Source organism: Embiotoca jacksoni, unplaced genomic scaffold, assembly GCF_022577435.1.
Source record: "Embiotoca jacksoni isolate LCO1_2020_lvr unplaced genomic scaffold, fEmbJac1.0.p SCAF_6, whole genome shotgun sequence".
NCBI classification, from domain to species: Eukaryota; Metazoa; Chordata; class Actinopteri; family Embiotocidae; genus Embiotoca; species Embiotoca jacksoni.
In genome coordinates, this window is record NW_027185414.1 from 11,041,631 (window position 1) to 11,061,347 (window position 19,717).

General features: G+C 41.4%; 1 protein-coding gene across 1 annotated transcript; it reads right to left on the reverse strand.

The window, feature by feature from the left end:
• Positions 1–1,257: 1,257 nt before the first annotated feature.
• Positions 1,258–19,435, reverse strand: cenpf (centromere protein F). Its single transcript, XM_069174394.1, has 38 exons — positions 19,250–19,435; positions 18,547–18,718; positions 18,212–18,337; positions 17,613–17,683; positions 17,299–17,432; positions 17,007–17,098; positions 16,633–16,906; positions 16,215–16,417; positions 15,962–16,087; positions 15,724–15,852; positions 15,411–15,533; positions 15,151–15,286; positions 14,940–15,069; positions 14,540–14,819; positions 13,523–13,729; positions 13,071–13,279; positions 12,786–12,915; positions 12,229–12,507; positions 11,467–12,054; positions 11,108–11,281; positions 10,046–10,944; positions 9,721–9,932; positions 9,505–9,625; positions 9,291–9,417; positions 9,027–9,138; positions 8,508–8,764; positions 8,293–8,401; positions 7,921–8,126; positions 7,495–7,713; positions 7,136–7,279; positions 6,575–6,764; positions 6,397–6,494; positions 6,268–6,309; positions 4,930–6,036; positions 4,544–4,673; positions 3,664–4,320; positions 3,224–3,345; positions 1,258–2,176 (listed from the first exon to the last, which is right to left on the reverse strand). The coding sequence occupies exons 2-38, from the start codon at positions 18,706–18,708 to the stop codon at positions 1,988–1,990; spliced, it is 8,514 nt and encodes a 2,837-aa protein (XP_069030495.1). The 5' UTR covers positions 18,709–18,718; positions 19,250–19,435; the 3' UTR covers positions 1,258–1,987.
• Positions 19,436–19,717: the final 282 nt, after the last annotated feature.

Here is a 19,717-nt window from a genome sequence, read left to right on the forward strand (position 1 = left end):
GCATTTAAATCCCACTAAAGTGAAATTTAAAGAAAGCAGTGGCAGCATGGAAAGCAAAGAGCACGAGAGGACGGGGAGGTTTTACACATGAGGAGCCTGTAAAACACTACCAGGAACATTTATTGAAAGTCATGACAAAAAATATACTTTAGGGGTTAAATAATTGTACTTATGGGCCTTTCTGGAGAAAATGATGAGCTTCAGCAGTATTAAGCTCAAGACTATGTTTTCAATATGCAATGAGCTTTCTTTGACTGTGTACCAGGGCTTTTAGTTGAAATGTTTTCATAAAATTGTATTCACTTAAGATCATAAAAGAGTTTCTAGGTTAAATGAGTTCAATAATTTGGATTGCCACAATAATCTGCCGTTTCAGTTAAATGGTGAATATGAGAGGGAATGTGATGGCTGACTGATACAGGTGCCCTCAGCAGCTAAGACCCCAGTTTGACCCCTGGCCGGCCCGACCTTTCCTGCGCTCCCCATGTTTTCTGTCTGTCTACACTGCTGTACAAAAAATGAGGCAAAAATGTCCCAAAACATACACTAAACTACAATAAAAAGGTAAAAAAAAAAAAAAGTTAAATATGTGAAGAATCAGACATCCAGTGTGGTCAGCTCATTGTGAGTTTAAGATTAGAAATAGTTTCATAAAGAGATGTTTGTTAGGTAAATGGAGCTACAAGACATTTTGAGATATGATTATCACACTCCATCATGAAGACATTACTGTATTTCTCAACTGTCTCCTGTAAAGTAACATAAAACACGTCGTAGGAGCAAACTCTGAGTGTGCTTGAAGTTTGGGTGTGAATCGAGCTTTGCTTGTTAAAAACGTGCATTCACAGTTGACTGAACGAAACTCAACGTTTTTCTCTTTTAATCCAGTTTTAAACAATTTTAGAGTTTCTGTCCCAGCCTTGGGAACTCAATAAAATGGTCCCGCTACAGGTTTTATTTTCCCCACTGACCAAAAACTAATTTGTCTGAGATTTATCCTGCATTGCCCATTACGTTCACAGTTCCCCCGTCAGCGCTCCCACACTGCCCTGCAAACCTACAACCTTCCTCCAGCCAGCTCAGGTTCTCCACCCTGTGGTGGTGGAGTGCAGTGTGTCCATATTTAGCTACACACGTACTCACCTGATCATACTTCGTGAAACTTTTTAAAGGTTATCATCAAATAATTGCAGCAAGGCTCCTATGTGTGTGACAAAGAGACCACAGATGTTGGAAGCAGTTCAAATAGGTTTAGTAAAAAAGCTATTAAGAATCATTAACTACTTACAATGTTCATTAAGATTGATCAGTGCTGAAATAACAGAATGCAAAGATATACAAAAAACAACTTACATTTGGTCAACTATATATAAAAAAAATAAAATAAAAAAAACCAAAATAGTTAACAGAAAATCTAAATATATCTAAGCTGCCATTAGCATTCAGGTGATAAGTTACCAGACTACTAGATGGATGAAGCAGTGGGCGTCATTACTGCAGATATCATCTGCAATATACAAGATTCACAAAATGACATTTGTCACAAACACGTCATGAGCAGTACAAAAGAAAATAAAGCAAGTCCAGTAGGTCAGCGGTAATGAAACAGAGAAGCTGTAACAAATATACAAAGCTATAAAGATGTGACAGAGCGACCGCACACGGCTGGCTTATTATTGAGGCATAAAAATGTTATAGAAAAATAAAAAGCTCACTCTACTACGTTTACTGCTTTCTTTAGTTTCTTATGACTTCCAGCAGAGAACAGAGAACAACAGGTGAAGTGTGTTTAAGTGAGATGTAACAGGAAATGAGACGCACACACAGCTCTCCAACCCCCAAAAAAGAAAAGGTGCATTTTAAGTGTCAGCCATATTCAGGTGTGATATTACTTTTAAAACAAATGTGTCTTTAAAAGTCAATGAATCTTTTTTGAAACATGTCTAGTGTTGATATTTTGTGTTTATATCTGTGTGACTACACTGATCTACTGGACGTGGCAGTCATCTCTTTGTTGCGTTTGCTCTCTTAAAAGTTGTTTCTCTCTCTGCTCTGGTGACTTCCTTAAACTCTGTGAACGACGTATAGATTCTTTACTCGGGGAAAGACACTGCCTGTTAGAGCTGTCTGTTGCCATAGCAGCAGAGGGACTTTGGAGATTTAGGGGCCCCAAATCCTGTGAAAAAAGAAAAAGAAAAGAGCAAGATTAGAGATGTAAGAGAAGCAGAAATTTTATTGACAGCAACACTTCAGTGTATTACAGCAAATATGTGTCATACAGCGGAGGTTCAGTCAAACAGGACATTCTTTCCTGTTTACCTCTCTGACCTCAAACCTCGACATCCTTTAAATCCAACACTGCTTCACTGACCTGGAGTGACCCACCAGTGGAGGTGGTAGGGGGGTCCGGATATTCTGTAGACATCTTAGGGGCCCAGCAACCTACACTAATGCTTACATACTGACCTAGACAGCTGGCGGAAGTTAATATGGAGTCACCTGCTCTGTGAATTCTGTTCAGTCAACTGGAAAAGGATGCTTGACTTCCATCAGATGACCTCAAACGTACGACGCCCACTTTCTATGACGGCACAAGAGTGTCACTGCCCTTACAGTGATACTACAGTGGGTATTATGAGCTGTTGTATTTCAGCAGAGATGGAGGCTGATTCAGTAAGGAAAAACATTATATGTTAATTTTTTTTCATTTTGTTTAGCTCTTCATAAATTATTAATTGTGCTCTGTAATAGTGACATATGTGACATGTCCTCTTCAGAACTGGTGATTAAAGGGACTTCTGACCGCTGGAAATTGTTTCAGGTGTTAATCAGACCCAAAAAAATAATCTAATCTAAACAGCTCATATTTTGTAAACATACGGTGAACAGTTGTTGCATAAACAAGAAGTAATAACAATGTTAACAGAGCATGCAAAGAGTTACAGGAATGCTGGACCGTCAGATGGACATATCACACATCACTGTTACAGAGACACCAGCAGCTCACACTAAGGTCTGTTCACCCCTTTCCCTCCTGTTCGGCCATATGTCTGGAATCAGACCTCATGGTTTACAACACATTGATTTACCCTGCAGACTGAATGTAGAGAGTAGACATAATAACATGCCTATTGAGTTTATGTATTGTGAAGCTGCCTGCTGGGGACAAGTGGAACAAGAGGAGTACTGTGCTGAGCCTGTGTGAGATGGATGCTTTGCTCACCTTGCCATCAGGTGCAGATGTGAGAACACCCTGCCTGGCGGCCAGCCGAGGACTAGAGCGCTTCGCCATGGTTCTCCTCATTATGAATGGACTGGCCTCCCCCAGAGGAATATCAGCGAACCCTGAGGGACAAATGATGACTTAATTTTGTTTTCCTTACAGAGAATAATACTAATCAGGGCAAATCTAGTGGTTTGTTCCATGAACTACAATCCCACACTGTGATTTATTATTTTTGTGCAATTGCATCTGAGGAGAGAGCTGCAGGATGTAGATTTATACTTTGGTAAAGCAGAGCATGTTATTGATGCTCATATGTTTAATTCACTAGAGAGGCAAGACTTTTAAAACTCAAAACAATGGACCAGAAAACCAACAGGAGGTGCCTTTGTGAACTTGTAATCTATTGGAGCCTCATTGGGATACCACCCGACACTAACCTCTCTGCACCAGCTCAGGAAGTCCCTCTGGTCTGAACTCATCCTCTTCCTGTCCAGCTCTTGGTTGGGGTGTGGTGATGGCGTTGGCTTTGATCTTCTTTGTCAGGTTGTGCAGGGCCTCCTGAGCACCGTCTTTGCCACTGATGTCCCGGTGACCTCGTTTCCCTGAAGCTGACCCCTGAGGAGACCTCTGAGGAGTTGAGGGAGCCATGTTCTCGGTGTTGTCGTTCATCTTGTGTTCCTGGTGTTTGGAGGGAGACTTCCTTGGTGAGCGCCGGCGGATGACGGTGCTGCTCGTGTTAGCATCATTAGCTCGTTGGTCTGCAGTAATCTGTTCCAGTCGTGTTTTCAGAGCTTCGTTGCTCTCCTCCACTTTGTGGACTTTAATCATCAGGCTGCAGTATTTATCCATGCTCTCGTCAGCCTCTCTGCTTTTCTCCTCCAGAAGTTTGTTCAGTTCATCCAGCTCACTCTTTGTCTCCTCCAGCTCTCTATCCTTCTTCTCCATTTCCTTCCTCTTTCCATCGAGGGCAGCTGTAAGGTCCTTCACCTCTTTGTTTTTCTGCTTCAGGTATTCCACTTCTTTCTTTTTTTCCTCAGCTTCCATCTTCCGCTGGGTCACCTCAGTCTGCACCTCGTCGCTGCTCTTTCCTTCTCCTGAAACATAGATGTTGCCCATGTTAAAAAAAAAAAAAAAAAAAAAGAAGGATTCAACTACACTTTCTGGTGATAGTCTAAAAAGAGTTAGAAAAAAAAAAAAAGAAGTAAATTCGGAGTGAAAAAGTCAACGAGCAGCCTTACTTCTGTGAATGTTCATCTGTTTACAATGTAAAAACTGTGAACAGGTTTTTAAAATAGAATTGAAAATCACTGTGCACACCTGAGCAGTTTAATAGCATATTCTTCTCCTGCTCCAGCTGTTTGCAGGTCTTCATCCACAGATTGGTCCTGCTCAGGGCAGAGTCTCTCTCTTTAGACAGACGGGCACCACGAGATGTTAACTCAGACACCTGGAAGGGATGGACAGTGATGTAGCGTTAAAAGGAAAATAATCCTCACATGTGTCATTAGTAGTCATCGCACATAATGCCCTCATTTTCAATAAGCCAATATCTTTTTAATTAAAATGCTGAGAGGTTGGCAGCCTGTCTAGTTATTTTAGAGCGTTTCAACCTCCCAACACGTGTACATTGTCACTATAACTGGCCACATGTTTCCTGTCTTTATACTTAAACAGAAGTGGATTGTGTCTGTGTGTTCATATACCTGTTCACGGAGTTGAGAGATAGAAAGTTGATGCGTTTCCAATTCCTTTTCCATAGAGACAAGTGTTTTCTGAAGCCTCTCTTGTTCTTCTCCGAGTTTGTCTCTCTCCTCTTTTTGTCTTTGCTTCTCATGTTCCAGTGAAGACAGAGTTGAGGACAGGTTTTCTCTCTCTTCTTCAATCAGAGACAGGGATGACTGCAGTTCTTGTTTTTCAGCCTCTAACTTATTTTTCTCCTCCCCTATTCTCTCTTTCTCCTTCTCCACTAAGGAGAGGCCCAATTGAAGCTTTTCTTTCTCCCCTGCTAACACACTCCTCTCTTGATCGAGTCTTTCTTTCTCTTCTTCTGCAGATGCCAGAGTGCAGCGCAGGTCATCTCGCTCTTGTTCTAATGATAACAGGGTTAAGTGGAGTTTCTCTTTTTCCTCGAGCAGCTGTTTGTTTTCTCCCTCTATCTGTTCTTTCACTGCCATCAGAGAGGAGATGGATTTTATTGAGGCTTGTCTCTCATCTGCCTCCTTCTCCCTCTCCTTTTCCAAAATGTCTCTCTCTTCCTCTTTAGCTTTGATGAGTGTTTTAAGCTCCCTTATTTCTTCTTCCAAAGCCTTAATATGGGTCTTCAGGTTGCCTCTATCCCTGTTCCAGTCCTCTCCCTGAGCGAGGAGCCTCTCTCCGTCGGTCTGCCAGTCCTGCAGAGAACTCAGCAGACATTGTTTCTCTTTCTCCAACTCTACCAACAGACTCTGCAGCCTCTCTTTCTCCCCTTCTATATCTGAGGTCTTCTGTTCAAGTGAAATCCCTCTCTGTCGAGAGGCTTCCAGCTGTACCTGGAGGTCATTTACTTGTCGAATTTGTCTCTCTGCTTCCTCTCTCATTCCTTTCTCCAACTCTTCCACCCTGCATTTCTGTCTTTCCTCTTCTTCTCTTCGATCAACCTCAGCTTTCTCCAGTCCTCTCTCCAGCTCCTCCTTAGCTGCCTTCAGTTCCTCTAACGCTCTGTTTTTTATTTCCAGTTCTCTCTCCAGATGTTCTTTCTCATATCTCAGGGTGTCCAGCGTGGCAGAGAGCTCTAATAGTTTCTCACTGAGCTCTTTCTTCTCTTCCTCCACCTGAAGGTCAGGAATACAAGCAGTAGGAGTTTATAAAAGGAGACAAAGTCAAAGACGGGGGAACAAAATCAGGAGTGACGAAAGGATGAGAATGACGGTGAGGGGAAAGTGTGATTAATATATTGCTTGGTTTACAAGAACAGTCATAGTTTTCTATTAGAACATAAATAGAAACATCAGAAATACACAGAGAGGGACATTAGATAGCCAAACTGATAAATTTGAGAGTACCTTTTCCTTTTCCTCCTCCAGCTCAGCTTTGTCTGTTTCAGCCTGTAGAAAATCAAAATTAGTTGTAAGTCAATGTCAGAAAGACACCGTGGTTATCGTTTGACTTTTTGAATGGTTGCGACAGTTTACCTGTAGCACAGCTTGTTCTAGATTTTGCTCTCCGTCTTCCCTCTCTCGCTCCAGAGCATCAATGCGATCTTGCAGGGAGTCAAACTTTCTGTGGGCAGCTACAGAAACGGTCACATTTAGACAAACACCTGACAAAACTCAAGATGTAATGGAATTACCGAAGGTGTTAAGGAGTCACCTTTGAGCTGCTCTCCCATCTTCTTCTTCTTCCTCTCGTCTGACTCGATGCGGACCTGCAGCTTCTCAATGCCTGTTTTCATCTGCCGGACCTCATCTTGTGTGGAGTTCAGGCGGGTCAGAATCTCTCCTTTTTCGAGTAGAGAGGACTCTAGAGACTGTGAAAGTTGACACACTTCTCCCTCTAAAGCCTTCGGTGAAAACAGGAGGGAAACAAGGAAAAGGAGAGTTAGGACCAAACATTATTTGTTTAAAAAGAATCTGTGGTAAAAGGACTCGGAGGCCTATCTCCTCTAAATCTCCACAGGGTTTCAATGTCCTAGTTTTTAAATTTATTGTATCTGTGTTTTACTGAACATAAGGGATTTGACAGACGTTTAGGTGAAATTGAAGACACTATTCAAACAAAGTTGAACACTCAACCTTCAGAGGGATTTTCTACTATTTTACAAAAAAAGAGAAATAAATGCCCTCTAGAACACTGAAATAAAGAGCAATGCAAAAGTAGATTCCCTGCAGACAACCGTCCTTAATGTAGATGCTTTGTCATCTTTCTCCTCACCTGTATCTTGCCGACCATGGACTCGGTGTTTTCATTGGAGGAGGTGTGATCTTCTTGAATTTGGTTAAGATGGCCAATAAGCTCCTCTCTTTCTCCCTGCTGTTCAGAGATTGCCTGCTCCAGCATCTTAACCTGCTCCACCAGCTTTATGTGAAAGAAAAGGGATGAACTTTTAGTGGAAAACTTACCCTGAAACATCAACAGTAAGCAAACAGAAGACATTTAGCACACATGGATTTAATCAAACCTGTTGCTATATTCTGAACTAAAAATCAAGAACACAAGGAGAATGACCCGGTGCTTTACTGGTTGTTGATCCTGGAGGGTTTAGCCGTTTGTTGAATTTTCCTTGTGTATACCTGTTGCCTATCTGTTTTCAGTTTCTCCATGCTGCTTAGCAGGGCTTCGTATTCCTTCCTTCCTGCTCTGATGTCGTCCTCCAGGATGGAAATTAGGTTTCTGGTGTCACAGTTAGTTTTCTCCTGACTATGAACTTTCTCTCTCGATTGGCCCAAAGACTGGCTCAACTCATCGCGCTCTTCAGAACAAGACACAAGTTCAGACCTCAGCTGGGTTGTCTGGAGATATAATAAGATGTAGAGTGGTTACTCAGCAGAGTGAACATTGAGCTTACAAGACAATTCAATATGATATTCTGTGTTCGCACACGGGAATAGTGAACAGCTTGAGGGTAAATACTACTGTAATTAGTTTTTTTTTTTCTCTCAATAAATGTACTACTTATTTTGATATTTTAGTTCACAGGCTTTTGACAGAGTGCTCACCTCTGTCGTGAGAGTCTCTATCTGTTGCTCCATGCCTGAACACATCCTCTTCTGGGTCTCCATTTCCTCCTTCAGTCTGGCCCTCTCCACCTGCATGGTCTCCAGCTCAGACTCCATTCCCAGGATATGTTGCTCCAGGTTAGCTTTCTCAGAGCGAACCCTCTTCAACTCGCTCTCCTGCTGAAGAAACTTCTCATCCCAACCACCTGCGGATACAAGAAAACATGGAATCAATATCGAAATAGAACAACAAAGTACAACCTTGAATGGAAACTTTCAGTTCTGCATTTACAAAACATTTAACACCTCGTTTCAGACTATGATGTGAGATCAATTCCTCATGATTTAAAATATCTCAGGAAAAATAGACACCTTTGGTCATCTCAAGTCCTTCCAGCATCTCCATAACGTCAGTGAGCTGGCAGTTAGCTGTTTGCAGTTGTAGAGTTAATGTCTCCTTCTCCTGCAGCAGCCGGGTCAACTAAATATGAGCACAAAGTATTAATAAAAAGACATCCAAGAAAATGATTCCATGTTGACACTGGCACAGAAATGATGTCTGGCCTTCTGCTATTTCTTCTTCCTACCTCGTCAGCAAGGCCCTTCTTGGCCTCCGAAGCGATGCTCAGCTGATTTGCTGCATCACGTGCCTCCTCCTCTGCAGCGTGAACTTTCTTCTCCAAGTTTTGAACTTGGACTTTCATTTCAGATGTCATCTCATTTCTCAGTTCGAGGTCAGAACTTAGGAAGTCAAACTCTAAGCGCAGGGTCTCAAGTTCATTTTCTTGCTTTGAGTTCATTTCCTTGTAATGGTTGAGGTCCTCTTGTACCTGCGATGACTCTGCTGATGACAGACCGACGTGTGTTTAAATAAATTGTATTTGTTAACACTCACCTAAGTTGTGATTCATAGTGAGAAGTAGAAAACATGCAAATTGACAAAGTGTGATGCTTTTATTCGAAAAAAACAGAATAATATGATGCTTAGTTTAAAAATGTTTTTAAATCATGCCTCCCTGAAAGGTTGAATTGTAATTATAGCGACCAAAAGCACTGAAATCCTAAATCTAAAGTATGAGATCAGTGTGGAAAAGCAAATTACTCACCAGAGGATTTCAGCTCTCTCATCTCACTCTGGAAGGAGGACGCTGGAGACCCGTTGCAGATTACAGGCTCATTTTCAAGGACATCTCTGGGACTACAGCTGTCTTCAAAGACCTGTAATGAAGATTATAATGTCAAGATTAATGAAAACATACCCAACAATAACAGTTATGCATTCATAGAAATATAACTCTTTCTTAAGAGCAGACACATTTTAAACTTGTGGTAGCATCATGAAAACTACTGTTGGAATAACTGTTTTCTACCTGTTGATGAAGTAGCTCCTCCTCCTCCTCCTTCATCACATCAGCTCTACATGCCCTCCTCTCCTCCAGTTGTTCCTGTGTCATATCTTGCTCAGTGATGTCCACCTCAGAGACCAGCTCTGTCTCACTACCAGGGCAGAAGGTCACATTTATATTTCACATCATAAAACACAAAGTAATTCTTTATTTTTGATGATTACGAAACTCCGAGTACCTGAAAGCTTCAGACTGTTCACTAGACACCATAAGCTGTTCCTTTACTGGAAGGAGCTCCGTACTGGGACCGACACTGGCACTGAGTGTTGGCTCGACATCAATCTGTCCGGCTGCTTCAGCTTTGGAAACAATAACAGAAATATGAATTCATGTATTCACATTTAAGAAGCCGTGTTTCATTAAAAGGTTTAATGTACTTCCGGTCTACACTCACCACTAACTTCTGTCTTCTCAGACTCCATGTGGCTGATTTCCTCTGCTGGGTTCTGGGTGTCCTTTAATTGTGAGAGCTGCTTTATGAGGCTCTGTTGTTGGTGCACCTGTTCCAACAATGCATCATACTTCTGCTTAAACACAGTCAGCTCCTCCTGTAGGACCACGAGCTTCTGATGCAGTTCAGCCTGTTCTGCCTCAAACTGCTGGCTCCTGTGATGCAACATGAAAGTTAAACCATTTATGTTATTATTAACAAACACTGAAGAATTTAAGTATAGAAACAAATGTAAACTTCGAAGTGTAAAACAGACAAAAATACATACAGTTCTTGGTTGTCCTGCTCAGGCCTCTTGTCCCTCATCTCAAGCTGCTCCATCAGCCTCTGGCACCTTTGTTCTGAGGACAAGAGTGAGCGCTGGACACACTTGTTCTCCTCTCTAAGAGAAGCCACCTCACCTTCCAGCCTCTCTATGCTTTCTTGTAAATGCAGCTTCTCTTCAGTTACTTGACTAGACTTAAGTGTAACGTTTTCTTCAGACATCTGATTATAGTTTAATTCCATCTGAAGCTTTTCCTCTACGACTTGATTCAAGTTAGCAATCAAGTCACTTTTCTCAGAGGTTAATGTCCAGAGTTTGTCTTGTACTTGGAGTTTTTCTTCATTCATCAGATTCAGGGTAACATTAAGCTGGGCTTTCTCGTCAGTGACCTGACTAAGGGCTGATTCAGCCTCGTGTTTCTTAGCAGTCATTTCATCAATCCTGGCTTCTATTTGTTTGTTTTCCTCAGTTAACTGCTTAACGTTGGTCTGCAGCCGTTTGTTCTCCTCAGATAATCTGTCTACACGGACTTCTAGCTGCTTCTTCTCTGCATTTACCTGAATAATTTCAGCTTCAACTTGCTCTTTGTCATCCACTAACTGTTTCAGAGAAGTCTCAAGGTTGTTTTTCTCCTGGAGTAACTGGTTGAAATTGTTGTCTTTGTCTTGAATGCTCTGCCTGAGAGTTGTCTCTAACTGGCCATTTTCTTCTGTCATCTGACTGAGTTCAGACTCTAATGTGGCAACACACTCTTCCAGCTGGTTTCGTTTGACAGCATCCTCCTCCAGACGACTAACTTCACAGCTCCTCTCCACCAGCTCCTCCTTGGCTGTGACATACTGCGTCTCCAGCTGAGAGTTCTGGGATTCAGCCTCATCTAAACGGCTTTCCAAGACAGAGACCTGAAAATAGAGTAATTTATTAAAGACAGCATCGTACTTAAATCATATGATTTTGTCCCTCTGCTACAGACTAGGTAGGAGTCTTTAGGTACATTTTAGATTTGATCAAAATGTGTGGAAAATGATGCCTAGTGAGCTTGCCAGTGAAAAATAGTGACCAAACCTGTGCTTTGCTTTCCTCCAGTCTGGCCTCCATGTCAGACATGTGGATCTGGCTCTGAGTGAGCTGAGCCTTTAGTGACTCTATGATTCCCTTCAGTTCCTCCACCTGATTGTCAAAACAGTTCATGGCTGTCTCGTTGTCTTCGAGATCCATCTGCAGCATCTCTAGCTGCACCTTGATTGGATCGATAGAGATAATCATTAAAAAACTCAGAAGGCTCCGATTACCTTCATTAATAACTATTTGCTATATTACCCTCAACCAGATAAGACCAATACGATAGCAGCGGCTTTCACTGTGTAAGAAGATTGGAGACATTTAAGGCCCAAAACATAACCAATAATCCACAAGCAACCAACCTTGATTTTGTTCATGGCGTTCACCTTCTCCTTGAGGAGATCTGAGGTTTTGGCCAGCTCTGCCTCTGCTGTATGAAGCTTCTCCTTCAGACTCTTTATTGTGTTGTCTCTCTCTTCCAAGCCACTCGAAGCAGCAGAGAGAGTTGCCTTCATGGTCTTGAACTCCTCCCGACGAGAACCTGATTCTACCGTGGCAGCAGTTAATGATTTCTTAGCGGCTTCGAGCTGCTTTGTAAGGCTTTTGTCTTTATTGAAGCACTTTTCAATCTCCAAAGCGTGACTCTCTGACTCCTTCCTCATCTTCTCTGTGAGGCCTTTCATCTCTTCTTCCAAAGCAGAGATCAGCTTAATTTTCTCGGCCAGAATATTCTCTAGGTTGGACTTGATCTCAGCTGTGGATGAGTGACTCCTCTCAAGAGCTTTGAGAGACGTTTTAAGGTCAGCGTGGGACTGATTCATGGCATCCAGTTCCTCCTGCAAGACTGGGAGTTTTTCTGCTGCTTCTTTGTTCACGGCTACCTTCTCTTCTAAGGAAGAAATCTGCTCCATCAGGGTGTTGATCTTCTCAGTGTGACCATGCTGGAGGATCTTAATAAAAATAAAAGATTTATGTTTGTTTTGTCTGAGAAGCACAGGTGCGTATCCACAGTATGAAACACAGACTAACTGCAAACATAACTCAAAAATAAGATGAAGATAAATTCAGTAAAATTAGCATTTTACTTAGAATTAACTAAACAATACAAACTTGAAATATTTTACCTCGGTTTCTTTCTTCATCTCTTGAACTGCATTTTCCAGCTCAGCCTTTTGTTTCTCCACAGACAATATCAGAGATTCAGCCTCTCGGCGTTGCTTCTCCTTTTCGTCTGACTGGCTCCGCTGATCCTTCAGCTCCTTCTCTAATTGTTTGATCTCCTCTGATTTTTTCTCATACTTCTTCCTTTGTTCCTCCTCGCCATCTGACATTGTCTTAATTTGTTTCTGCAGCTCAGCTCCCAGGTGCTCCTGGACCTTCAGGAACTGCTCCATGGAACTGATCTGAAACGTAAACAGAAAATCAAACTATGACGCTACACTATCTACCGCCTCATGATTTGTTTTTATAGAACTCCTTTCTGACATAGTGGCCACAATTAGAAATAATCATTTTCACAAAAGGTTGTAACCTTTGACTTGCCATTTACTCCAAAACTTTTACTTCAAGAACTGATTAACACATCAATGAAATAAGTAAACAAAAGACTAACTTGACAAGAACAAACAATAAGAAATCTGTTAAAAAGCTTCAAATGCAGTTCAAGGTCAGAGGAACAGACCTTGTTTTTGGTGAGCAGCAGCTCCTGCTGCGCCTCCTCCATCTGCAGTCTGATAAGCTCAGTCTCCTCGGCCTTCGCTGAAACACTTTCCTCACACTGCTGAAGTAGGGCTGCTTTCTCTTCGACCAACCTAGAAGAAAATAAGAGATGAAAGTCAGGGAACACAGGGGTTTCAACTGGGTTGAATTAGCGCCTTTATGGCACATTCTTAGAAAAACAGAAACATAAGGTCCATAAAACAGCAGCGTTGTTATGATAGAAAAACAGTTTAATACAGACTCCCACCTGGCATTTTGCTTTTCCTGCTGTGCGGTGGCCTGTACAAGGCTTTCCCTGAGCTGGCTGATGTCAGCGTGGCCCAGCTCTATCAGCTGCTCTTTGGAGTGAACCAGGTCGCAGGCTGCCTGGTGCTCCTCCCTCAGCTCTACGTTTGTCCTCTCAGACAGCTCTGATCGAGTGATTTCCTTTTGCAACTGTAACTCCAGATCTTTGACCTGGTCAAAAAAATAAATAGCACTAGACCATTAAGGACGATTCAACTGGTGCTGACTATGAAGTGAATCAACATCTATTGATCACATTGATTTTGATTCGGTCAAAAACATTTTTTAAAAGAGGTCCAAAATCTGAAAAAGTCTAAAGAGCAATTATTACAAAAAAAAAAAAAGGGGGAGGCGCAATGTTTTTAACAGGGATATTTTGGAGACTAAATACTATAAATAATATTACAAAATCACCTGTGCTTCAAACCGAGTCACTTGCAGATGAACATTCTCCAGGTCTTTAGTGTGCTTCTGTCCAGCCTCAGAGAGCTGAGATTGAAGCTCCATGTACTGCTGCTCTTTCTCCTCCAGCTCTGCGCTCTTGTTGAGGAGTTCTCCTTTTAACAAATCGATGTGAGCAGACAGACCGGCCTTGTCTCCCTCCACACACATGAGCTTCTTCTGCAATAATTAAAGGAAAAGCATTCAGGGTAAAGGTTCATCTACTTGAAGACTACTGTCGTTGCTTGGATTTTGTACTCTCATATTTCTCATTCCAATGCTTGTTGACTTTATATCCACACATTTTTAGAAAGGTTTATGGGATGGTAACAGACAAAAATTTAAAACATAATGAACATGTTTTGGCATCAGCCCACAGAATCTCCAAACCAAACTGTAATTAATGTTAATCATCAGTATAATACAACATACGAACTGAGAAACATAAGTCATAATTTTCACATTAAATGTTTTTAAAAAGAAAATTCTCTACTTTTTATGTGGATGTCCAATCAGTGCAAACGTTGTTGTTCTTCCAGCACCACTGTCATCATGTCACATGTACAGTGACATAGTTGGTGGCTAGAAGAACTGCAGACTAACTGAGGTATCAAGAATCATCTTCATTTATTTGTTTAAAGACGGCACGATGAGCCAAAAGAAATGTCATTCTTCCATTACTGTTTTCACATCAAAAGAATTGAACAGAAAAAAATAATTAAATTGTTAATTGCAATTATTTGGATGACAATTTATCATCTACTAAAATTTCATGATTAAGAATGCACGAGGATCCCTGGAAAAGATCCATTTTCACTTTTGTGAGAGGTAAATACAACCCCTGTAGCCAACTATAAGTTTTAAAGTACTGCTTTAATATCTTTTCATAGCCTTCCACTGATTGCAGTCATTCATTAACTTCATTTTCAGATCGAACTACCCCCCCCCAGAAACAACTGTATGAAACTGAATGGAAACTACTGTACCAACCTTAAGTTCATCATTAGTCTCATTCTGTGAGCTGAGACTGCTCTCCAAGTTGTTCATTTTGTCAGTGAGCTCCTTTTGAACCGCTTCAGTTTCATTAATTAAGGTCTCTTTCTCAGTCTTCCACTCCAGCAGAGCCTGATGTTCTTGTTTTAGTGTCGTACACACGTTCTGGCTCGTAGTAAGACTGGATTTCAGCTCTTGGCTCTCTTTCTCCAGGATTGTCACCCTGTTGCTCAGCCTCTCTGTCTCTTGTTTCTGCTTCTGGAGTTCATTCTGAGACCTACAGTGTTATAAAATATTTACAATGACTGAAAAGCAAAATTTTATACATAACAGATAAATAAACATCTTTAATATAAGTGAGTAACTTTCCGTTTCTGTGCAGTAAAACTATGTTTACCTGTCATGTTTAGTTTCTGCATCGCAGAGTGTTTTCTTCAGGTTATCCAGATCTTGTCCTGAAGCCTGAGTCTGCTGCTCCAGTTCAGACTGAAGTCTCTTCAGCTCTTCTGTCTGTCCCTCTGATTTTGCTGAAGACCAAAACAACAAATCCGTGAACACTAAGGTAACCTCAGATAATTCTCTTTCTGTCACTCCTAATATTAATTTACCTTTGAGATCATCGAGGAGTCCCTGGGTGCGTTTGAGACTCTGTTCTGAACTCTTCTTTTCTTCTTCCAGCTGAGACAGGCGTCTGCTGCTCTGGTCTAGCTGGACGGTCACAGTGTTCTTCTCCCTCTGCAGCTCCTGAAGGGACAAAGAAATGTGCACAGATCGAGTTGGCCACAAAGTTAGGACATGAACTTTAAAACAAATGAAGGCTGTCAATTCCCCATTACAGAAAATGGATTTACACCTAAAAGTGACCCACCTCCATTTTCTTGCGGAGGTCCTGCTCTTTGTTCTGGCCGGCCTGGAGGATTTGCTCTGACCTCAGCAGTTTATGTTTCTGCTCCTCCATCTCCTTCTCTGTCTGACTCTTCTGGAAGCACATCTGGAAAAGAGCACATGAGACATAAATGTCAAGTACAAATGCAGTAACTTTTAATTTTTTTTTTATCAGATGTGTGTTTTTTACTGGATGCAATTTTACTTTAACATGACCAGCTGCCAACATGCTGTACAAGTGAGATATTGGATGCTTTCAGTCAAGACAGCATCTAACAGTGATGTTAAAAAGCTACCTTCTCCATATCAGCCTGCAGTACGTTGTAGTCTTTTTTGGACTGTTGAATCTCTTGCGTTAGCTTGGTTCTGGTCTGGTTCAGCTGCTGATCCAAATCCTTGTGGGAACTCTGTAGCTGGGCTAGCTCCTACACAGAAAATAAAAGAAATAGGATTAAACATATTGTAACTTTTAATCTTCAATAAAACCTAAAAGGATTGAAGGCTTAATGATGATACAGCTCCACACTGTTGCACCTTTTGAGTGTCTCTCTCTTGGTCCTTGAGTTTCTGCTCCAGGGCTCGTTTGCAGCTTTCAGCGTTGTGCCTCTGACAATTCATTTCCTCTGAGACTTGTTTCAGCTTCTGCTCAACCAATGAACACTACAAACAATCCACAGCAACAATTCAATCATCGCTGTCATCTTATTTCCTTTGTTTTATTTTACTCATCTTTTCTGATGTAAAATATGCAACCAAGCAAATATAAAACAAAAACTATCTGTCCTACCTTGGCCTCGACCTGCTGGTGTCTGTCTGTGACCTGACTCAGCTCCTGGCTGGTCTTGGCCAGGTCTCTGTCCCGTTCAGTGAGGTCTTTGCGGGCCTGGTTCAGTTGAGTTTGTAGCTCCTGCAGTTTGGAAGCTTGGCTACGAATTTCCTTCTCCTGATTGGAAAGATTCCTCTCCAGCTCTGACACACGACCACGCAGCTCTGATGAAGAAACAGAAGAATTGAAAATCCTGTTGCTGGGCACATGCAAACCCAAATGTGAAAATTCTGCAACAATAAACTTAAACACATTTCAGATGTCTTTGGAGCCTGTAAGGGTATAAATATGCTTAGTGAAGGGTTACATAATATGTCTCTGATAAAAAGTTAAACACTATCCAACAGTATTAATTACAAAATAAATTATAACCATTTACCTTGGTTGAGAGTCTTTAGCTGCTCCATCTGCTGAGAGGATCCACTGGGACTCTGAAATGCTCTGGAGGAGCTCATTCGCTGGCCGGGTTTGATTGGTGTCTCTTCATGGGCGTCCCACAGGGATGTCCCTCGTCTCTTCAGAGGCGTTTCCATTGCATCCTGAGACGGGCGGCTGTGGGCCTGATCCTGCTGTTGCCATGGGAATATGGAAGATCCACTTTGGCGGGCAGCTATGTCCTTGTGGCTTACACTGACAGATGACTGACTTAACAGCTAAAGGAGAAGAGACAAGTTACAAACTCCAAAGAAACAAACACATATTATAATAATATTTAAAAAAAAAAATTAAAAATAAATATATATATACACTCACTTTGACCTGCGAGACTTTGAGTTCAGTCTCCAGCTTTTTTCTTTCTTCTACCTCTTGCTTGTATTTCTCTTGAAGCTCCTCCAGTCGATTATCTGTGAAACACATACACAATTTACATGCGACAGGTAAACTGAGAAACTCTTTCAGAGTAGGAACAGAGAAAACACTGATGAGACGCAGATGCAAAAATTCCCTCTATTCAAGTTTACAAAGATACAAAAAAGATGAAAGACAGTAAATCTAAGTACATAACTTTCCTTGAGTCACTGCAGATAAAAACAAATTGACATACCCAGCCTGTAGGCTGTGACAGGTGCTGGGGTTGCGAAACTCTTCTGTGGAGTAGTGTAGAGCTGCAGCTCAGAAGAGGAGGATGACAAGGAGGAAGAACCAGCAGGCTGAGAACGATCCAGTTCATTTTTGTACCTGAGCGAATAAAAAATAACTAGAATCACAAGCCATTCAGGAGTCTGGATTTAAAATATTTTCATCAAGTCAAAGACAGTTTACAATACATACAGTCATTAAGCAGCAGTTCACAAAGCACCAAGCTCACTCACTTTGCCTTCATACAAATGACTGCATAATACACATAACTGAACTCACTTCTTTAGCTCTTGCTCCAGTCGCTCTATTGTCTTCCTGCAGGAGTTAAGCTGCCCATCCAGGTAGCTCACCTTGGTCCAGGGAGAGGATTTCGTTAGGACAGGAATTTAAAATTTCACATGGTTGTGTAGGTGAGACAAAGTGATTTAGATTTAGATATTTTTTGATCAAACACAGAACTTTTCTTTATCAGTTTGATGGCAGGATATCGGGCTGTGTGAGTGTGTGATTTCGTTTCTATTTACGCATACAGATAATCCCATGGCAGGGGGGGAAAACACCACTCGGTCGGTTATATGTAACTTACTTACTATGGTTACCTCTGGCTTTCTCTCTCTCTTAATTTTCATTGTGACCTGGTAATTATTTGTCTACTCAACAGCCACATGACAGCGAGCTGCCCTTTAATTACTGTGTAACATTCCAGATTAAAAAAAAAAAAAAAAAAAAAGCTCTGGTTCAAATTTACATTCAAGGACATCTGTGAAATATGAATACGGGCTGTTATTTATCAGAAAACGAATAACTGCACCGTCAGTGCTTAATAAATTTCAATTGCAGCTGAAATGCCTTGTTTTTGTATCACATCAGAAACTGACCTGCTGCTCTTTGACTCCAAGGTCATGAACCGTCTTTTGACGAGCTTTCTCCAGAGAGTCACATGACTCCACCAAACACTGGTTTTCTCTTTTCAAAGCAGAGGTCTCTGTTCGTTCACTGTCCACCTGTACAAAAGGACCCAAAGATGATTAATAGAAGTATTACTCAAATTCATTTAAAATATGTGGGTATTTTTCTGGTAGAATTTACACTTTCGTTAGGGTCAGTAATGTTCCCAAGTGACTCGGAGTTTCATTTATCTGCCCACATAAAATGTTATCAATTAAACTACACCATACAAGTTCAATAACTATAAGAACTGATAAAAACTGACCTTTTGTTTCTGTTTTTGCAGGGCAGCTTCTACGGCGTCCAGCTGAAACTGCTTCTGTGTCCTCTCTTTCTTCAGTTTGTCCAGCTGGACTTCCATCTCCTGGATCTTCTGCAGGGCTTTCCCCGGAAGTCCATCCTTCCACTCCTCCACCGCCCAGCTCATGGTTTACAACCTGACCAAACACAAACAGGAACCGGCGCAGTGAACGAGCAGCTGATTAAAATACCCATTATGAACAAACAAATATCTAACGTCAGGGTAAATACTAAGATCTGCATGTATTGCCGTGTGCTAAAAACATTTTCTTAAGAAAACAAGAAAGAACAGATTGAGTTAAGAGGAGGTAAAAGCGGTGGTAAAATTAACCTCCAGCGTTTTCCGTTATTTACAACGGTGTACCATAACTGTAATACGATGAAGTACATCTTATTAAACATAACTTATGCATATTTATAATAGCGAAAAAACAACACTAACTTTAACACCAAGGTTTGCTGGCCGTCTTTAAGACCAGGTTTAAGTTGTAAGGAGAGTAAATGTGCAGACAGTTAGCTAAAACCAGCTAGCTCCGTTCGTACAGTTGATAGTTGCTAACGCAGACGATGCGACCACATGAACTATTTCCACTTTATTTTGTAAATAACTATTTAAAACACATCTGAACTATTTAAGAGGCGAAAGTTAATTTAAAGTGGGACATTACCAGCACATAGCAAACAGTTTCCGTTGGACCAAACGTAAACGTTCAACGTGCGTTCATATGAAAACAAGAAAGCCAACGTCCTTGTGATTTTTTTTTGTTTTTTTTTTTTGTTATCGAAAATCAACCAGATACCGACTGAAGATTGTAAAATGTGTTACGGAACGAACCGTTTCACTTGACGCTGAAATGACTCGTACAAGAAAGTTAAAGTTGAAGTTGCTGCACTTACTTCGGGCGCGACGCTTCTTTATCGACCCTCCAACTATTTGGATTGTTCTCGTTGGAAAATTCAAACTCCACCGCAGTCGACTGAGCTCCATGCCCATTGGCTAGTATATGTGACGTCATGTGACACGACGCATACGATTGGTTTACTTGTTTCTGTCTCCACAGTGCCACCACGTGACGCGAGTTTATAAATTCGGCCCGACGCCAACACGGCGTCCTCCTGTCGGACGTGTCCAAACA

Coding starts and splice junctions, on each gene's coding strand:
- cenpf (XM_069174394.1), bottom strand. CDS start 18,708: ATGAGCTGGGCGGTGGAGGAGTGGAAGGATGGACTTCCGGGGAAAGCC. Junction 11,282..11,466: donor ACGCCATGAACAAAATCAAG/GTTGGTTGCTTG, acceptor GATCCAATCAAG/GTGCAGCTAGAGATGCTGCA. Junction 9,418..9,504: donor GAACAGTCTGAAGCTTTCAG/GTACTCGGAGTT, acceptor CTGCCCTGGTAG/TGAGACAGAGCTGGTCTCTG.